General features: G+C 32.8%; 2 protein-coding genes across 2 annotated transcripts in view; both read right to left on the reverse strand.

The window, feature by feature from the left end:
• Positions 1 to 3,041: 3,041 nt before the first annotated feature.
• On the reverse strand, positions 3,042 to 4,068 carry LOC129247116 (uncharacterized). The gene is made up of 2 exons (XM_054886055.1): positions 3,537 to 4,068; positions 3,042 to 3,450 (listed from the first exon to the last, which is right to left on the reverse strand). Exon 1 carries the CDS (start codon positions 4,066 to 4,068, stop codon positions 3,595 to 3,597), a length of 474 nt encoding a protein of 157 aa, XP_054742030.1. The 3' UTR covers positions 3,042 to 3,450; positions 3,537 to 3,594.
• Positions 3,042 to 22,115, reverse strand: part of LOC129247118 (guanine nucleotide-binding protein subunit gamma-e) — a 100,819-nt gene continuing 81,745 nt past the window's right edge. The window contains exon 3 of the mRNA XM_054886057.1: positions 3,042 to 4,390. Within this exon, the coding sequence (XP_054742032.1) occupies positions 4,285 to 4,390 (106 nt within the window). The 3' untranslated portion in view covers positions 3,042 to 4,284. The remainder of the gene's footprint in view (positions 4,391 to 22,115) is intronic.

Here is a 22,115-nt window from a genome sequence, read left to right on the forward strand (position 1 = left end):
TATTTTCATATAACTTCATTTGGAACTTAAGCTTAAAAATCTTTCAGCATTTTATGTTCAATTTTAAATGTATGAAATGGTAAAATGCTGATGAGAGCTGAAAACATTTAATATGTTCTAGCTTTTTTACTCGTTTGAATGAGTGTTTCGTTTGGGAGTGTTTTTGGAAAGTGTTTGAATATTTTAGTTTGAATTAGGTATTTTTCGCATTAGCCGCAACTGTTTTCTCGAACTAGTTAAAAGTAAAATAGTTTATTAATTTCTGTGCACATTAAACATTTTTTCTCTCTGGTGGTGTTCACTTTTTGATCTAATCTAGTTTGTTTGTATTTATCTGAGTAAACTTAATATTTTATTTAGCATGCAAACTAATAAGTGGTGTGAGGCATTTACTCTAAATTGATATTTTTAAAATTATTAAAATATCTCTTAGTGTGTATTTATATACCAGAAGGACAACTCCTTTTATATTTTGTATATATGTATGTATATTAATTACTCATTTGTTGGTTGGTTTTTCAACTTAGTTAATTTTTCTTTTGTTATTTTAGAAAATCAGCTTTTTTCTGTTATTCTCTCTATCGCGCGTACGCTTATGTTCATGTTGATTTAGCTTTTTTATAATTTTTTATGTTTAAACGAAAAAATCTAAATATTAAATAAGCTGATCTAATTGTTTACTACTTTTTCAATAATTCAAATAATTTAATTAGTCTACTTTTGAAATAATGCTGTTTTCAATAACTGCTGTGGTATCTAATCATACACATCGTAATAATTAGTAATAATATAAATATGTATTAATATATAATGATACATGCTTGTAATATATACATAATTCTCTACAAGTTTAAATAATTATTTTCTATAGTTTCTAGCATTTCTTTGTTAATACTTCCTTCGGTCCAGTTCGATAAACCTGAAACATGTATACCTTTTGGTTTCAGTGGATTTTGTATATAATTAATTTCTAGTTGTCTCGATAATTTAATATGAGTTCAGCTACTGATTAGTACTTTTTGTAATAATATTGTAAACTTAACACAATAGTTTCTCTTGTAACGCATAAATGTCATTAAAATGCAGGACTAATTTGCGTTTTTTGCAGTATAAATGCAAAATCGCAATGGAAAAAGCGCCACGCTCAAGTAGATCTGTATCTGTACGAAATACGTTTTGGTTATATGCGCCATCAAATGTTTGAATAGCTCTGCTTGCTTAGCAGCCACATAATTCGCTACATACATACCTATATTTGGTTTTAAACTTCTTTAAAGGTTGTGTACTTGGCCTTATGATTTGACTTAAGAAAGAATTGTCCTAAAAATGACAATTTGTATAAAGTCTGAAATAAGTTACATATTATCAGCATTTAAAAAAAAATACTAATTAATTGAATAGACACTACGTGGTTATTTTAGTTAATTTGTGAATATTCTGAATGAAGCAATACGAACAGTATTTGTGAAATAGAGCTAGAAAGAAATTTTCTTCGCAAATTTAAATCCTTAGTTATGAACTATTGAAGCAATGAAAAACGAGAAAAATTAGAATTAGGCAGAGACATACGCAGGCATGTCCCAATTGAAAAACTAGATTGACTGGACGAAAGGCATGAGTTCTCCTATCAATGAGTCTGAGTGAGACTGGGTCTCTGTCACTAAATGACTAATTTTAACATAATAAAGTAGTCTAACGAATAATACAATATTATACACATTTGTTCGCTGAACTGCTTATAAAATATTTGAGTAATTAACACTTCTTTGTGTGTAATTTCTACTTTTCGGTTTGTTGATAGGCACATAAAAAGTAAATTAAAATGCATATAGTTTCTTTTTCTTGCATTAATTTAGTAGATTATATCGCAGTTATCGCAGTTTTGCATTCATATAAAATTTTGAATTTTAAAATTCGTAGCATTCTTCTATAAATATTTCAACACTTTTGGACTTAATTTGGCTAATGATTTTTACGGGGCCAGGTATTGATTAGTTTTTGCCTTTGTGTTTGTTTATAGTGAACACGTATGATTTGCTTTTTGTTGATATTTGTTAGTTTGGTTCGTTTTAAAAAGTGCTGTGATCGTGTAAAACTTGGTAATAGTACTAACAAAAGTTTCATATCCTCAAAGAAACAGTTCTGATATACATACATTTGTATGTACTTCACACTTTGAACGCTTCGTTTAGTTAAGCAACTTAGTTTTTCGCTTATACGAGGTTTGAATTAATGAAAAAAATAATTACAGTGGATAAGTTTAGAGTATTTTGTGATGCTTTTTGTACCTTTAAAGGTCGATGTTTATATCAAAAAGTGTTTTCTTGATTCCCGCTGCATTTACTACTTATAACAATATATGTATGTACTTTATTTTATTTTATTTTATTTTATTTTATTAATTTTGCTAGATAGATAGGGTGGGATCTGGGTTGTCTCTTTTGAGTTTTGCTATAAACAGCTTTACAATAGTAATCGCATTATTTTGAATATAAGTTTCTGTAAAGTATCTTTAGTAGCTACAACATTATACGTACCCATTTATGTTTTTACTACAAAATGTAATTTTAAATTACATTTGTAGTCGACTAGGTTGAATTAATGGTGGTTTGTTATTGTTAAGTTAGGGGTATATTATGACCAAAATAATGACACTTGACGAGTATTGGGAAATCAAAAGTGTCGCAAAGTTTTTATTTAGTTAGAAGAGAATATGGCGGGTGATGGTGATGCAAAATAAAGAGAGCGTGTAATAAAAAAATGCTTGCGTACATACAATTGAAATTAAAGTTACAAAAACCAGAATATGAAAATAAATTCTTCGAAAGCACTACAAAGCACTAAAAAATATGGTTTGAAAGCTTTTACAACATAAATAGTTACATACCAAAAAGTAATAGTTCAAATCAACAACTACCAAATGCTAATAATGTTAATGGCAATGACTTTTTGGAAAAATCCTACCAATGAAGTCACTAGAGAGTATCTAATATTTAGCAGTTATTACTGTATTAGTTCTTATTTTATAATTTTTACACTACTTTTTGTATATCAGATTGCACGCAGCAATTCTTTACTCATTTTATTGTGTTCAATATAAGTATTGTAAGTATGAATGGAATGCAAGTAAGTAAATTTAATATATTTTACTCTTAGTTCTTAGTTTCAAACGATTTGTTCTTATTATCGTTTGGCAATTGCATTTACTACTCCTGTTTTTTTAATTGTGACTTTTTGAAGTACGCGCATTAAGCTAAGTTTTGTTGGTAAATACAGTAGTATGGAAAAACACTTTAAAACTAAATATAATTATGGTGTCCATCCGAATCTGTCTCTGAGCTGTTACAGATTGCTAACATCCATAAGAACGTCCAATATTATGTTATCAAGAAGAAATGCTTAGGTTCTTTCCTTTTGCTAGACTCCTTTAAAGTGTTGAAATAGATTCCTCTATATCAAAGTTTAGAGTTTTGTTGCAGCAGTAAATGGTGTCGATTTCAAATATCAACAAATGTCCGTGCTACGCATATACTTACATACGTTTTTTTAATTTTGCATTGTTATTCTTCCAATATGTAATTCAATTTTCTGCCTTTACTGCAATCTTCGTGTCAATGTTTCGTAGTAGAATTGCCAGAATTTGCCGTGGAACCACATGAAAAGAGCGACTATTTGGATAAGGAATGGACGCTGCAGAATTTCTTGTACAGTGCGTCGTTTTAGCTGACGTATTAGCAAATGTGTTTTGGACTGGGACTGTTCGTTTAGGTGTTGGTTATAATTCAAGTTGCAATAGTGGTAGTAGTAATTATTGTTGTTGTTATAGTAATTATTATTGTAACACAATGTTACATTATCCGCGTTTGCAATATGTTCACCGGCTTCACTTTCCTCGCCGTCACTTCCGTCTTCAGTTTCCACATCTTCTTCTAATGTTACTTGATTTTCGTGCTGATGTATATGCAGATTTTGTGGATCTAGGGAATTGCTACAATCAGCTGGCTCTTCTTTTCTCGATTCATAAGAGTTTCTGATGTTGCAACTATTTGGCTGTTGCTGTATTGGCATCTTTTTGCTGCTATTGCTATTGTTATTCCTTGCGTTTGGTGGTTGCTCTATTGGTTGTTGTGGTTTAGCTTTCTTCTTATTAACATTTTTTTTGCTTCTATTGTTTTTAATATAAGTAGTGTTATTAGTTTGGTTATTGATATTACTGTGGTTATTGTAGTAATAAATGGGATACTTATGAATGTTGGTATGGTACTGTTGTGGTTTACGATAATATTACATAAGAACGCATTTTCCCTTTTCAGCCCACGGATTATTCTTTTTATCCGGGGCATTTATTAAGGGGTCGTTCTTCTCATTCTCTTCGATAAAAGACCGCATTCTAAAAATAGAAGAAAATAAAAACAAATAAGATCTTTAATAAAGGTATAAAGTAATTGTTACATTCATACATATGTATGCATATGTGTATGGTGTCTCGTTCAGTTGCACCTGATAATGGAGTTGTGTTAACTAAGACAACCGAGGCATTTCAGTCAAAAAGCCAGACAACCCACATACTAGGATAGACAAATAATGAGAAGTTACTCACATACATATTTACATAAGTATGAATGTGCGAATGCCCAAGAAGCTGTTTAGATAATTACACATCTGCGAAGAGCTGTTTAGGTCTCCGCAATGCAAATTTATATTATAGTTAGCTGCAACAAAATAATCCAAAGCCAAACATAGATTACGAATATCTGGACTTACATACATTCATAGTGAACGCTTTGCATGCACCATGCATGTATCTCCACATGTATGTGCGTACGTGCGCTGTTCTGAAATGTGCACTTTTAGGTAAGCGTGGAGTACGAATAATTCGCATACTCATTTGTGGTTTATTTATGCATACATATGTACATATGTACGTATGGTATGCACTTGTATATATTCGTCTATTTCAGCTATAAGATAATTGAATTGCATACATATGGGGAGTTGCTTCTCTGGCTTAGTATGGGTTATAAAGGTTTTATTAGCCTTTATGTAGTAATAATAAAAAAAACAATACGATATAAATAAGTTTCACTTGATCCATTGGAACTGAAGTATGGTTAGGTAGAACTTAAACCAACACGTTATGTATGTATGTACATATGTGTATGAGTATTCCTTCCCCTGACAAGTGGTTTAACACATGCAAAATAGCAGATGCGAGTATACTCGTGTAAGTACTTTCATTCAGCTAAATTAGCAAGTAGTTTTTAATTCATAGTTCACATCTCAGCGTTCATGCTCATAAAAGGAGGATATTTGTTTTCATAAATTTTTCTACACCCTTGAATATAATACACACTCGAGAAATAGACTGGCACGCATAAAAATAAAAAAGATGGACGAAAATGAACAGAAACAGCTCACTCAAAGGATTTATCAGACTTTAAGAATACAGAGAGGGCATATAGGAGAAAGTACAGACAAAGCAACAATCAGAAGTGCTGCTCAAGATGTACTTGAATCGGAATAGAAATGAAGGATATCAACAAAAAGGGCTTGCGCATTTAAAAGAGACTTTAGGATATGTTAAAGAAGAAGAAGAAGCAAGAGCAATCGAAGGAGCCCTGAAACAGAAAAAGTGCAATAAAAATAAAATGAAGTACCTAATCATGTATCAATGTAAAATAGGTTAAAGAAAATATTTAAGAGCTATAAGAGAAATGAAGTTGCCCAATATGTACATATGTATATATATGCCTAGAGATGGATTTGATTATTTCATACTCAAATACGCTTCACGATACCGGTGTCGATGATGATAGCTGTTTTAATTACATACCTTGGCGACTTTTCATGCATGGGAATAAATGTTTCAATGAAGCAAATGAGCGAACCCGTAAGGGAAAATGGATATGGAAAATGTTAAGGCATGTCTTATAGTGATTTTAAGTAGACAGGTTCTGTTGGAAGAACGGTTTTTACTAATGTCTTCATTAATATTTTGGACACACACATACGAGTATGTACGTATTATGAGTTTCATAGTGTCCCATGGAGCTTTGGAGAAGTCAGTATGATTTCTATTGTATTAAGGACAACCCTAGATGAATACCGCGATTTCTAAGCTCAATTTCTGAAATTCGTGCCTTGGCACATGGCTAAAAATGCATTTAAGCTGAATTGAGATTAAAGGAAAACAAATCAATTTTTCAATATCCATTCCATATTTTCTCTCACCCTTGTCTAGTTTACTAGACTAGTTTACTACAATTAAAAATTTATTAGTCGTAGATAAGGTTATCAAATACTATATAAAATTAAATTTCGTGTAATATTTAAGGCAGCTTCAGTAGGGTAAAAGTTCCACATTAAGAGAGAAAATCGACAAACTTGAAAATCGTCCGCTTTTAATTACTTACACTTAACCTTTTGGATATTATGTAAATACAAGGAAAACCGTATGTAAACCGTTGGTATACAAATTCGCACGTTAACTAGTTAAATTTCAAGCAATCTTGTGTCAAAATTTCAAATGGTTACAATATTTGCAGTAACTAATGCCACAAATGCATGTACATAAATTTATAAGTACATACATATGCAATGCATATTATGCATATACCTATATCCTTCACGATTACAGCAGTAACATTGAATATTAACATAAATATGTATGAAGATTTGTAGGAGAGATGGGTTGCCGAATACGTACTCTCTTAGAGAAGCCATGGCTGCCATAGAAACTTTTTGGCAGACTGTTTGTGGTATATGAAACCGGTTGTATGGAGATTTAAAATAATTTCTATATTATCTATATGTTTGCATATTTTAGGCGATTATAAGTGAGATAAGAGATACCTACAATACAAATTTCAAACAGGAGGTAATCGCTCGTGTATTGAGTTCGTATTGAAACTGAAGCAGAAATTTCTACTGCTTGCGGAAATGTTAGATAGTTTTTTCCCATCTACTTTAGCCGCAGGCGGGATTAAAAGCACAGAGAAAAGCAGTATTTAAAAAAGCTTGTTTCGCTAATTCACCAATTTAAACCAGTTGTCGTTTAAAGACAATTTGGTCTTCATTCTGCCACATCAACCCAATACTTCAATAGGCGATCAGCGGAAGTGGACAAACGTATGCATGTACGAGTATGTACGTAAAGAGGCGTTCAGGCACATTCTTCTTCAAGTAGACAACAAAAATTCATAGGAGTATAAGATTATGACAAAATAAACTCTTAATGTGTTGGGCAGATTACATTGATTAACTACAAAATGCTAGCCTGCAAAATGAGCTTCATAAATCTAGTCAGCATCCTTATCAGGCATAAAAACCTTTCACGCCATTACATTTGAGCATACTTGTGCATGTCACATACTCACGTGCAGTTCTACACGTAGCACGAGTATTAGTGACATGTATTTACTTTCTATGTCTCCTCATTTATCAAGCATCCAACTTGCCAACCTAAGTTCACTTGACTGCATTTATTGGCTGTTGGTCACGTTTTGCCAACGTTTGCTTAACAGTAGCCACTACTACAGCGGCTAACCGACAAGTGGATGGGCGTACGGGTGTCTGGATTCCCACATATGACACAACAGCACATGCGGCAAAGGAATTGTGACATTAGTACTCTTGCATATAAAGGGCCCGCCATCTATCGTTACCGATTTGAACTAGGTATTATTTGAAGAATGGTAACACTTAGCTCTCATCCGATTTGTCAGAAAATTAGTTTTATTCTTCCGCTGAACGAAAATGGTTGTGTATACGCAACGTTGTATGCTGAAATATATATTAATTAAAAAGTACTATTGTTGTGTGTGCACACATATACTTATATAATAGAGTAAGGATATAAGGAACAGAAGGGCAAATGAATCGCTTTTAATCAGATGAGAATACGTTTATAAACAAAATTAATATCTGTATATATTTTTTGTAACAACTTATGCATTCCAGATTTGTGTACGTTGGTAATGTTGCAGAATGTGTACGAAAATTACGTACGGCAATGGGAAGAAAAGCACCGAATGAAGCATATGTGCGTTACTTTGCAAAAAAAGTAAGAGAAACTGGGTTGCTTATTGACAAACCAACGCGTGGCCGACCAAAAACCGTGCGTACACCCGAAAATATTGCTGCTGTGGCCGAGAGTGTTCGTGAATCACCAGGAACATCAGTTCACCGTCGTTCTCAACAATTGGACATTTCGGAGACATCATTGAGACGAATTTTGCGTAAAGACCTTGGTATGACCGTATGGGATGGTGCATGGCTAGCCGAGACAGCCATATGAATGAAGTTGTGTTCCATCATAAACCGGAAGGATTGTATGTACTTCAAAATAAAAAAACAGTTTGGAAAAATATTGAGTAGTTTATTTTTTATAGCATTTTTAATTCCGTAAAGTTATATGGCGGACCCTGTATATACAAGTGTATTTGCATAGTTTCCGAATAATAGACATCCACGAGTATGCAATTTGTTGTTTGTTAATTCTGTGCTCTGCTATTTTGCGGGTTACAGTCTATTCAATCAGCCTTTAAGTAAGTAATTGACGTCAATAATCTCCAAGTGTTCCGAATGGGGGCTTATGCGGTAATTTAAATGTAAATGCAACGCAGCGAAATATGTAAGTGTATTGCATTTTAAAATGTAAAAGTAAGTATATAAAAGTTCATAACAATGATTGGGTATACGTTTTATAAATATATGTGTGTCTGTACAGATGTGTTATCTCAATTTCCTAAATAAAAACATTTACACTACACTAAAATTGCTAAAAAAGTTTTTTAAAGGTTTCAAAATTAAGCTTTTGGAAATATCGCTGCGTTAAAACTTGATTCATTATCACTGATTCACTATTTTGAAATAAATACTCAACACAATTTCTGTTGAGCTCATGTGCTCATTGAAAATGAATTTGATTCACATTGCCACCCAGCGGATCCAACCAAACTCATGAAGTTTACATTGAGAGCGGATGCAAAATGTCATTGAAACCGAGATTGACTTATATAGGAACGTATCAAATACAAACAAATACACTTTCTCATTAGATAAAGTGCGTACTAAAGTACACACATCTGGAATGCACAAGTTGTTACAAAAAATATATACAGATATTAATTTTGTTTATAAACGTATTCTCATGTGATTAAAAGCGATGCATTTGCGCTTCTGTTTCTTATATCCTTACTCTATTATATAAGTATATGTGTGCACACACAACAATAGTACTTTTTAATTAATATATATTTCAGCATACAACGTTTTTCTTCATACTTTTTCGAATACAAATTGAAAACACTTGGCACTTGGCACTTGACTATAAATATATTAAATTGTAATTAATAGTTGACCAGTGCCATTTCGAAGTAATTTTCCTTTTGCTCGAATTTTTCAAAAGTGCAACCGTTCTCTGCATTGTTTAATTGTATGCAAGATTCACTGCTGCGATGGAGCTGCCATGCCAAGCAACAATTTAACACCTTAGCGCAACACTTAATCTGATATCAGAAAATGTAAAGCGAATGGCAAAGTGTAAAAATGTGCAGCGAAAAAACAAAAACAAAATGGCTGAAACAGACGAGGTTTACAGGGACAGAAAATATTAAATTAAATGTTGTCGAACAGAAAATTGTGAAATTTAATGTCAATAAACATGTAAAGGATTACATAAAGATGCGTGAAAATCCTTGAAAAATTAAATACGATTTAGAAAAATCAAATACGATTTCTGTGACCGTACGAAGTTTGGGACCAAACCGTAGTGTATCTTTGAAGTGTAAACACATACTTTAAAATTGTAACATTTATTTCAAAACAAATCTTCATAGAAGCCGTGAGCACCTTTTTATTGTCCATGAACTGAAGATTAGCCAGAAAACTGTGTAGAACTATTTGCTAGAAAAATGAGCTAGTCAAGTTGTTTACCAGTAGGAACGAGGGCTTGTTCAATGCGGAATTATTAAAACACAAAAATTATCAAACGAGGAGGCGTATACTTGATCTAGATCGTATAACCACAACTTTTTGACCAAATACAAAATTGCAGATATAACGAGACCAAGATACATACATAAATACTTCTATGCTTAAGTTTGCATGCACATACATTTGTACTATGAGCAGTCCATCATATAGTCGGGCGCCACGCCACCGCCAAGGACGTGTTGGCACTGGGGCGTTGGAGTGTGAATAAATTGAATGTGGCTCGCTAATGAGATGCAAATTTAAAGCCAAGCGCAAGCACATAATATATTTAAACACTAATGCAAAGATACACACAGCTTACACTGGAAATATGAAATTCAGCGGCAGAAAGCACTTCGAACATGCAGTGTAGCTTACGAAAACATATATACCCACGTATATGCACATGTGCATGTTTACGAGGGTTGCTATGAGACTTGACTTATTTTGAGAGATCGTAGACCCAGTGCGAGTGTCAAGTCTTGGATTGCTATCGTAAAGTCTGACAATTTTAATGATGCTCGTATTTTGAACATTTAGTGATACCAGTGCTATTTGTGTTGATGGCAGATATACATCCATCAAAAATGGCAAAAAATGGAAGTTGTGAACACTTTTGTGCGATGATTTTCGGCGAGGTTCAAATATACCCGAGTCAACCAATTATACTTTTGGTGAAGAGACGCCATCTCGAGCCATCGCATTTCTTTGGATATCCGAATTCTACCGTAGTCACACTTTGCTACAGAACAAATTTAGGGAAGGTTGTTCAAAATCGTCGACGTATCATGATTTTGAAACATAATTGGATAAACTAACTAAAACCAGTCGATTATATGGGGTTTTTAAGTTGTTCGAATGCAAAGGGCCTTCCAGCAAATGGCTACCTCTTTTTGAGAATATTTATACATATTGCCGCCGTACAATTAAGTCAACATACAAGTAGAACGATTATTTCTGAATGGTACACCAGCATTTTTTTCAGAAAAATAAAGATGACTAATAGCAGAATATGAAACAACCACCAAAATGCAAGATCCAACATATCGGTACAACAAGGAAAGTTTTGAGCATTCAAAACTTCGAACTGTTGTATCATCCACCGTACAATCTGATTTCATGAAAATACGAGACAGGACTATCTGTCTGATAGTTTCGTGCTTTGAAGTCAGGCAAAATAATTCATTCGTTTCTAAAAGCCAGAATAACTAAAATTAGTTTGTTTATTGATTTGTTGACCAGTCAAATCAGCGAGAATTTGGGAATGATATTCGCACATATTTTGGAATTTAGGGGGGTGTGTAAATGGAGTTGCTGTGCTTTGAATTAAAAGCAGAGAAAGTCGCAAATAGAAACCAACGAGGTTTCGCTGTAAAATTGTTGTATGCATACTTTTGAAACTTTTTATTTATTACCTTTATTGTGATTTAAGAACATGTACAGGCAGTAAGCTTCGTTATTTCCGTGTTTCCTGTTATTGAGCATTATTACCTTAACAATGAACCACAACATTTCTTTCTAACTTTGTTACAGCTTTTGGAGACTTGTACATGTAAAAACTAGCGCAAGGGGAGTGGATCATTTTTTAGTAAAAATGCAAATAGTGCCGCGTAGTTGTAGGCGTACCCGATAAATAGGCAACAATGGCTGGATATGGGGTCTAAAAGATATTTACAGTCTAATAATGCGCGAAAATCTTAACATAATATAATATATTTTAGTTTCATAAAAGCTCTGGTTAAATTGAACCAAATTTAAGTAAAAAAATAATAAATAAGTAAAACATGGGAAGCATTTAAGGTAAGAAAGTTTTTTACTACCAAATTTCACTTTCATTTTATTTGAGCTCTCCCCCCCATATTTTCCACTGAAAATTCATTTAATTGTTAGTGAGTGGTATATTCTACGATAAACGCGGCGAGAAAGCCTTTTAACCTTCAAAGTCAAACTGCCGCCAATGCCGGCCCCGCCATTCTAATTATGAATATAAATTTAAAAATTCATAAAAGCAACTTTTCACAAAATGTTTCTCTGAAAAATAATAATAACGTAATCGCAAATTCCATAAAGGAAATAGCAAAAACATAAACTCGTTGAATAAACTAAACTGCACCAGTTGGCAGAATAACAGCACAGGTCATGGAAAAAAAACATAAGTATAAATATAAATATGTATGTATGTGTATGAGAAAAAAATATATTTGAAAATGCTTTGATAAGTATGCATTAGCTAGTACCGACTGTAAGTAAAATTATAGTTTAAATCAAACACTAGATGCACACTTTCACGAGAATGTGAACTAAAATCCATTTAAGATGGATAGTTTGATTAATAATAATTGATAATAATTTGATTTAAGTTATCATTTAAGCTTAACTGAAGCGTAACATATAGTTTAGGGGTATATATTTAAGAGGGTCAATTCCTCTCAAGTTAGGTTTTATTGGTATCAGTATCGTTAAGTTATACCGCTCGAATACTACAAAACTTAACAGACTCTAATCTGAAACCATAAAAGAGCACAACTTTAAGGCATATAAGTTTATCACTGAGTCTTTCCACAAAAAAAGTATTATACAACTTCGGGTAGCTCGATATGAGTATATAAGTACATTCGTATCAAATTTACCACCATTTGTTTAATTGGAGTTCCAATTAGGGGCCCATTTACACTACAAGTGCTTTAAGAATTTATCGTTATGAAGATACAAATCTCAAATTATCAAAAAGAAAATGTAAATGATGAAAATGGGCTTCAAAAAATAGTATATGGCTCAACTTTTAAGCAAGTCTTATTTATAAGCAAGTCTTTATATATTTGTTTTATCAACCCCCAACCAAAAGTGTCTTTATTGTGTTTGAACTTAAGAACTTATTTGTTACCTAAGTGTAAAAAATATGTTAATTCTACATCTATTCCATCTCTTTATGTTGGTGATAAGCCCTTTAAATTTGTTACAATAGTAACATATCTTGGCTTTGTTAGTCACTTTAGCTTTTCTAGTGTCGACCATGAAAATTTCGTCATACACAAATTCTATAACATTTTAAGAAAATTGAGAACGTCTGCAACGTATACACCAATTGATATCCGGTGAAAACTTGCCATACCACTCATATTGCCAATAATCTACTATCTCTAACTGCAGTCGATTGGATTCTCAATCTGCTCAAAAAAATGTTATATAAGTATTTTTAGTTCCATCGCAGCAAATAAAAGTGATACACGATGACTAATTTTGGTAAGCAAAAGAGTGTACGCAAAAAAGCAATGAGTGAGAAAACAGTTATAAAGTGTAATATGCTCACAGTTCATACAATTAAGCATGTAAAGAATATATATGTATGTACATACAGTAAATCGGTAAATAAAATTCAATTATATTCAGTAACAATTCCATTATGCATGTACGATTATGTCTATATTAAAAAAGAGTATCTACGGAAAGCGCAATACCCAACAAGTACTTAATCATGTTAGAAGCTGTGTGTGTGGGCTAATGAAATATGAGACTATTTCCAGTTGGATATCGCGACTACTGGGAATATCTGAATACAGCAAAGCGATGAACTGTATATTTCTATTCCGACTTTTGTTTAATAAGATGCCTAACTTTTTTATGAGAAATTATACTTCACGCGCGCCGGCGTGATCTGATTGTACCCAAGTAACCCAACATCTGCAAATCATTTTCAACCTCAATTCACAGCAATTGTCATTCTTGTGCTAACTCATACCTATATAATATTTCACTATGAGTATTGCCATCTACATATAATATAATATGTATATCCTGGCCTAGTACACAATCACATTATCTTGTTTTTCTTTCCGCTTATTAACGGATATTCGTCTACATTTACTTTTTTTATTTTACTTATAATATTTGTTCTGCTACAAAAGTTCTGCTCATTATCTTATTGTATTATTAATTATTATTAATACCATAATGAAACGATTTGCCTTCATACATACATATATTTGGAATCCGTTTTAGCAATTTCCATTCAAACGATATTTCGCAAAAATTGCAAAATGATAAACACAATCCATTTGAGCGTTGGTGTGTGTCAATAATAATAGTTGAGGTATTAGATATGAAAAGTTTGTGTGAAAAATGTCTAATTGTATCACAACAATGCATGTGCTTGATTCTTTTTCCGCACAACTAGAGTTGGCCTTCATTATTCAGAATTGTTGCAGTTTTTAATGCAGGTTTTAATTGTAGAGTTTCGTCATATATGTATATATAAGTATATACGATAGTATATATGTAGATACATTCGAGTGTACTATACATACGGGAGAGAGCTTGGGATTATCTCCAACATGCTGCAGACACAATTGTTGTTGTTAACATATGCATAAGTACATATACGTTGTCACAGTGTTGTTTTCGGTCCAAACACTTCAACCTGTTTTGCTTCATAAATTTTTAATGACAAAAACGCCCCCATGCCCATTTGAATATTCATGCGCCAAGTTGTGTTTGTATCCGTTCTCGTATATATGAAACTAAGTACTCGTATATGAATTCATGCGTATGCCCTTGCTAGTTAAGCTAAGGATAATTATGGCAAATATTTAGTTACGCATACGCAAGTGTCAACCGCAAGTATTTTGGCTTCTGTCGGCGTCGTTCTGCGTGCATGTATAAGTATCAGTACATATATCAGTATGGCAGTTTTGATGAGCGTATTAGTACAACAATTTAAATGTTTTCATAATTAATGGCATAAATATGGAAGTCTTTAAGTTTGCTGCTGCGTAATTATGATTAATAAGAAAATAAAACACAACATCTTATGGCATCTTAGCCTACGTTAAGAGTTGCGTTTGCTCAGTATACTCAAAAATAAATACAATTCTATTCTAGCGCTGCACTACTTTTAGTTTGTATAATAATTTTATTGTTATGTAAACCTTTATAAAAAAAAAAATACAATTCTTTTATATTCTTACCTTTTCTCGTCAAATATCATTAATTATCTTTAATTTCATTCCCATATGTCTACATTGACAAGCTCGATCAGGTTTACTGTGTAAACAATGTTTTGCTTTTAACAAATGCTTACAAAGCTAGGATGAAAGAAAATGTAGTTCAATCGGTTCAAACGTAATTCTATTTATTGGAAGTTTTCCTTTATGTAAATACTTTTCAGAAGTGATCGTAAAACTTGTTTGTAATAATAAATATTTTACATGTCAGTATTAAGAAATTTATACAGGCGTTATTAGATCAAATTAATTAAAGTTCTGTGTATACATAATGCATTATGATTGCTGCTATATACATACATACTCGTTTATAAAAATCCCAGTGATATCAAAATCACACATCGTACATATGGGTAATGCACCCAAATGCGCACCAGATTGCATATGTCAGTAATGGATTTTAACCATTTGTACTTATATACTTACATAGTACAATACATAATGCGTTACCCTTTTATCAAAACCTGTAGTACTTCGCAAAAAAATTGCGACAGAGTGACTTTCAACTACTTGTATTAATTACTAAGAAATTTGATATTTCATGGAATTTTTGATAAAATCAGTTTTTTATAATTTTTTTAGGCACAGAAGCCAATTACAAAAATAAAATCGAAATGAGCCATTTTTTTATATTTTAAGTTATACTTTTATTCGAATTAGAGCATGTGGAAAACCGATTGATTGAGTGAGCAAAAAACCACATGAAAGGCATATTTAGGAATAGAAAATAGAAGCAAAAGCCATATTGTAGCAGCTTCAACAAGTGCAAAAGTTTTAAACTTAACGGAGAAATAGTACACAACCGCAAAAGGATTAAAAACTTCTGAATAGCGCAGATCAATTAGTGGAAATTGTTAGCGGAAAAATAATAGAGCGTAAAGTAGAATGATACCAAAGTGTAGATGGAAATGCTCGTAGCGGCGTACAAGTGAGTAAATAACTAGTCGAGCTATCCGTAAAATTGTTGCCACCGGAAAAAATTTACCAAAGGAAGGAAACAGTTTTGAAATAGGAAAACGACGACCGCAAGTACACTGCTAAATAATGCTATTGAGTGCTAGGCAAACACTAAATTTTTTGTGGCTAGCTTATTGTTGGTATTTTTCAGTAATTAAGTGGGATGCTGGCTTCTTGATATTTGTTTTTGATTTTGCCAGAGATTCCACAAAAAGCGTTGTGCATGCTTGTAATGATGTTGTATACCACATTAGTCGATACATACATTAGCGGTTATTATTTACGATGTTCACAAACATGGCAAATAGCTTTTTAAGAAATTCACTGCGCCATTCAATTGAAGCAAAAAAGCAAATTAAAGAAGGATTTAAGTTGCTATCGTTTGGCTGCAAAAATACATATGTAGATGCATAAATATACATCCTATCCTTTGTCCATCGCACGTGTGTTTGACTTCACTTTCCTCCTAAAGGTGAAACCAGATTCCTTAAAGCATCTTGCACTAAGCTTTACACGTTCATTTGTCGTCATGCTATTGTCTTCGAGCATTTCTTGGAAATTACATCAGTTTTCTTGTTCGCTGTTTGTATGCGCCTTTAAGTAGGTTAATCTATTAATATAAGTGGCTGATTAAGTTAAGTGGAGAACATAAAAAGCTGATAGGCGTGTTACACATAATGGAATATCTATTTATCTGTAATATCGATGCGATTAACGTCATCACTTAACTAGAAAGTGTAGCCGTAATTGAAGTTACGTATAAAATATTATATAATGAAACAGTTTTCAAACTGTTTTAGTGCTGTTCGAGTTTATAGAACAAGCCTGCTAATTTAGAATATTTTTATTGACAAATTCTTCAAAAATGGTGTTACTAGATCTCAATGAGGTCTGTTTTTCGGAATGTGGAATTTGTGAGAAGTAATAAGCTGATTTGGCATCCAAAACAAATTGCAAAACGCAAAATACATATTTAATATACACATTTTGTTTTTGCGTTACTCTACGATCTTTTCAATTCGTCTCGAATTGTTCGTGCTGAATGTTTGTATAAGTAATGCAATTAATGGGCTTTCAGGTATCGGCACAGTGGAAGTATGTAATAATTTTGTTTAATAGATACGAGATGTGTAGCTTATAAATATGTAGGTACATGCTTTTTTAAGATTACCACAGTAAAAATACTTATTTACGAATTTCCAATTTCAACACCGAAGCATTTGATTTTTTAACATATGCCCTTTTTTCATATTTCATATTTTCATTGGATGTACTTGCCAGAGATAAGCAAGCAGCTTTCCTTTCATATTTTGACATTTTCTGCCTTATAATTACAATTAGTCTAAATATCCCTCTAAGGACTATGTCAAACCAGTTTGAGTGAAAATTTCTACAAAATAGACACATTCACTTTTATTAAAATTCTATATGAAACCCCTAATTTTTGGTAAAGGAAATATTCGCAGTGAAGTGCCGTGTGAATAAAAAGTTATTTTACACTATCAAAATTTAAGTTAAAAATATGCTTTAAATATAAATATGCGACGAAAATAGAGGAGTACAGCTTACTTAAATGAAGAAGATGGACATTTTTCTCCGCTTTCTCATAGGCCCGCCAGAACCGGCCATGGGTTCTTTATTACATTTGGTATTGCTTTGAACATATATATCTTTCTAATAACTCAAGGCACAAGGCATTTGAACTAAAATGATTAGTCTGTTTTGCTATTCATGACTAGTTAACCATTTTTGTAATCTTACCCACTGTCTCCGTTAATGCTCAGTGGTGTTTTTTCGCTTGGCTGCTGTATTTGGAGAGTATCTTTTGCGTGTTTTTTTGGATGCCTTTCAGAGGATCGTAACAATTCTGCTTAGTGAAATACAGAATTTTTGCGAACTTGGCTAATGGCTAACATTTTGGATACATTTTCTAATGGCTGAGGTCAAGTTACTAACAGGAAATCACTAAAAAAAGTAATACTAACACCCGAAACACGTTTCTACACCTCCATAACCTAAAAGCAACAATTTAGAAAAATATTGAACAAATTATTCGGAATATCAATTCCAGAGTAAGATAAAAACAGGAAATAAAAAATATTTCTTAAGTTTAATAATTGAGTAAGTAATAAAACTTAATTGTTAAAACTTATGTGGTGCCCTCGAGGTGCCCCGACACAATTAGTCTTTGAAAGAACATTAAATTAAACTTTATTCATTTTCACTTCGCACACCTATGCAGGTACATGCATGCATACACTTACACACGCACTTGTAAAGTTGCCACGATGCACTTCGAAGAGTTTTCGGGGACTTCTAACGTAACTGCAAGGTGGCGCAAAATTAATCACAATATCGGATTTATAATTTTTGCAAATAGCGCCGTACGTTACTCATATCTGAAGCCTGTGAACTAGACAGCTGCAGTATGCAAACACAAAAGCAATGGAGCATGTAAAGGTCAAAGTTAATATTTCCATCACTCAAACTTTTTTTATTTTTATGTTTAATATATATAAAAAAGTTATTGAAAACCAAAATGGGATGATTAATTTTGTAATCTATTTAGTATTACAGACGTATTTGCCGACATCGAATGATTTTCAGTGACAAGCTTGCATTGTGGGTAATAAGTTGTGTCAACTTTTATTATTTAAATTTTTATTATGATACTTAGCTCCATATAGAAATGAGTTACAAACATAAAACTTACAAGCTGGAAGATCATTAATATACATATGTGTAAAATTTCGTTTAATTTGCGAAATTCTACTGGGGCACCTCAAAACGCTATCTTAAGAAGACCTAATAGTTTGTGATTTTATTAATTCTTATGAAGCCAACTAATCTTTACTATGCTACTGCAAAAACAAAAAAAATTAAATCCATATACCATGGCTCCCTCTTAATGTACATACAAACATATAGCATTGGAGGTCATTTCGGAGAATGACTGAGCTCACCATATAGCGAGCACAAATCCACTCAAAGCACTCAAATTATTCTAACTACTTGATTTTAATGTTCCGCCATGTTAACTTACACATGCAAATTTTATATTTGTGCATATCGACATATACTTTAATGCTCGTAATAAGACATACGAACGTACATACATATGTATGTAAAATATGGTATGCTAATTCCTGTAACACTCATCTGATAGTGGCAATGGTAATTTATGCAAAAACAGCACTTGTTTGCATTATCGTACAAGGAGTAACTTTGAAACTTTGCGAATTGATATTCCACTAAAGAGAATATTATTATAAATGCGAAATTTATTTGAGAAAATCGGAAGGAAACTTTTGGGTATTTTGATTAAGCATTTTATTTTATTTATTTATTTTGATGATTTTTGATGAAAGCATGAAATCCGGATGTCCATAATCCTTGCTTACTAACCAAGCTGTGCCACAAAATGAATATCAAGCCCATTTCAATAAGATTAGAAACTTTATGGCATCAAACAAATAGTATGAGTAGACTAACATACTTATGTACATACATATGTATGAATACAAGAAGGAAGGTGGGGAGAAATTAGCTGTGGATTTATTAAATTCTCATAACTCAAATTGAAACATGTAGAGGCACGTCTAAGTTCGAGCAGAACCGACATTTAAATATCGGTCTAAAGTTTTTAGTGCATTGTAATTGGAGCGAATTATTATCAGATTCCATTACATATGCATAAGTATACATTTATATACTTAATAAAACAAAGAATTCACGATAAGGTGAAATAAATCGCAAGAACAATCTTCAGAAATGAGTGCAAATCTTCATTCTTCAGAAATTGGAATAAATATTTTAATTTTATCCAAATTGAGGGAGCAAGTTTTGTTTTGTATAGCTATGTGGGCGAAGGTTCAGCTAGTACTCCTACATACACACATACGAATATAAAGTAATCCGAAAACTATTTTTTATCAGCATATCTGTTTCATCTCAGCTGCATATGGTCGTTGTCCGATTACATAAAGTTTCAAATATCCATTGGACATTCATTAGAAATGAGCCGCGCAGCTCTTATAACGGGTGGGCCATATAGCGTTTGCTTTTTGAACCACCTATTTTTTTGAGAATGGTAACACAAATGGCATGCCAATTGTGTTCATAATTTACTTAAAGGTTTGACATTTACGAAATGGGACGCTATACGCTTGAACGAAATTGGGAAATATTGAAAACCTATTTCCAAGTGGTGCTACGTCAATAAGCAAAATTGTCGGATTTGGGGCTCAGAAAATCCACACGAGAGAAGCAAATGCATCCACAACGAGTCACTGTTCGGTGCGGTTTTTGGTCTGGCGGCATCATCGGGCCATTTTTCTCGAAAATGAGCGAGGAGCCGCGGTTACAGTAAATGGCGAGCGTTACCGTGACATGCTCAACGAGTTGTTTTTAAAAATTGAAGAGGATGACGTGGACGACATTTGGATTCAACAGGACGGTGCAACTTGTCTCACTGCCAAAGTTACACTCGAACTTTTGGCTACCGTTTTTGACAACCGAATAATCAGCCGAAATTCCGATATCAATTGGCCGTCTCGGAGCTGTGATTTAAGCCCGTTGGACTTTTTTTTGTGGGGAGCCGTTAAGGACAAATGCTATCCGAACCATCCAGAGACGATTGATGCTTTTAACACGAAATCGAAGTTGCCATTCATGAAATTGGAGCCCAAACAATCGAAAATGTGCTGAAAAATGGGGTTGATAGAATGGCCTACTGTAAAGCCAGTCATGGCAGTCATTTGAACGATATTATTTTTTATTCATAAATAACAATGTTCAATCTTCAAAATAAAAAAAAGTTTGAAAAAATATTGATTTATAGCCGATTCAAAAAACAAATTTTACATATCCCACCCTTGCATACGTACATAAAAACGTATGTACGAGTATAACAAATATTTAGAAACCACACTACTTTTTTTAATTATTGCGAATTGAAGCGGTGTTTTCATAGTAAATGGAAAGGATAAATAAATGTGAAAATTATTAATGTATCTGTCACAAAATTCTCATAAATTTGGATCAAGGAAATTAAAATTGGTGGAACAAACCTATTGCTATTATTGACGTTACCGTTGTGGTTTTGTTAAAAGGCCAGTTAGTCCAGTCCGGCGGCCGCCGTAGCCGAATGGGTTGGTGCCTGATTACCACTCGGAATTCACAGAGAGGTCGTTGGTTCGAATCTCGGTGAAGGCAAAATTAATAAAAAACATTTTTCTAATAGCGGTCGACCCTCGGCAGGCAATGGCAAACCTCCGAGTGTATTTCTGCCATGAAAAAGTTCCTCATAAAAATATTTGCCGTTCGGAGTCGGCTTGAAACTGTAGGTCCCTCCATTTGTGGAACAACATCAAGACGCACACCACAAATAGGAGGAGGAGCTTGGCCAAACACCTAACAGAAGTGTACGCGCCAATTATTTATTTATTTATTTAGTCCAGACTTAATTTACATACGTATTTAACTTACAATTTTGCGCAATCTTTTATATAGAAAGCTAAACAAGCAAATTCTAAAATAAAAAAACTAAAAGTGTTGTATATTTTAAGATGAATGGGCACCTATTGACCATTTTAGCTTCTCTGGACTTCTACGTTGATTTATGCAGATTTTGTCTGTGAAGATCCCTTGTAAAATTTTCCTCTAGCGACCTTACAAATGCATTGTTTTTTAAACTTTCCAAAAGGGAAGCAAGAACATTATTTATTTTACAAGAACATTCTTCGTGAAATTCAAACAAAAGAAATATGATAGGTATTTTGACGATTTTTTACACTTTCAAAAATCGCGAAGGTACATAATTTATAAATTACGTAGGCTATATAACATTTTCACATGGGAATGCAAAAATCTTTGGTGGCTTTACTAAACGACCCTAGTACATTCAGTCTAAGATGGGCAAAGCATTATGAGATGTGGTAATTTTCGTAATAAAATCTTAAATTTTTGCCGGTTTGTACTTTTACTGCTTACTTTATATTAAATTTTTGCTTTATAAATGAATATATTCTGACCTTAAATGTATATATGTACATACATACACTTATTATGCAGCAATTTAATATTCTACTCGTAATTAAAATTTCTGAAAAGTTAAACGTGTAACAGCAAAATAGTTAGCCTTTCGGTGTAGCAAAAACTCAAATGCGAACAACTGCAGCAGAA

This window comes from Anastrepha obliqua, chromosome 5 (genome assembly GCF_027943255.1).
Source record: "Anastrepha obliqua isolate idAnaObli1 chromosome 5, idAnaObli1_1.0, whole genome shotgun sequence".
In the NCBI taxonomy this organism is placed as follows: domain Eukaryota; kingdom Metazoa; phylum Arthropoda; class Insecta; order Diptera; family Tephritidae; genus Anastrepha; species Anastrepha obliqua.

Coding starts and splice junctions, on each gene's coding strand:
- LOC129247116 (XM_054886055.1), bottom strand. CDS start 4,068: ATGCCAATACAGCAACAGCCAAATAGTTGCAACATCAGAAACTCTTAT.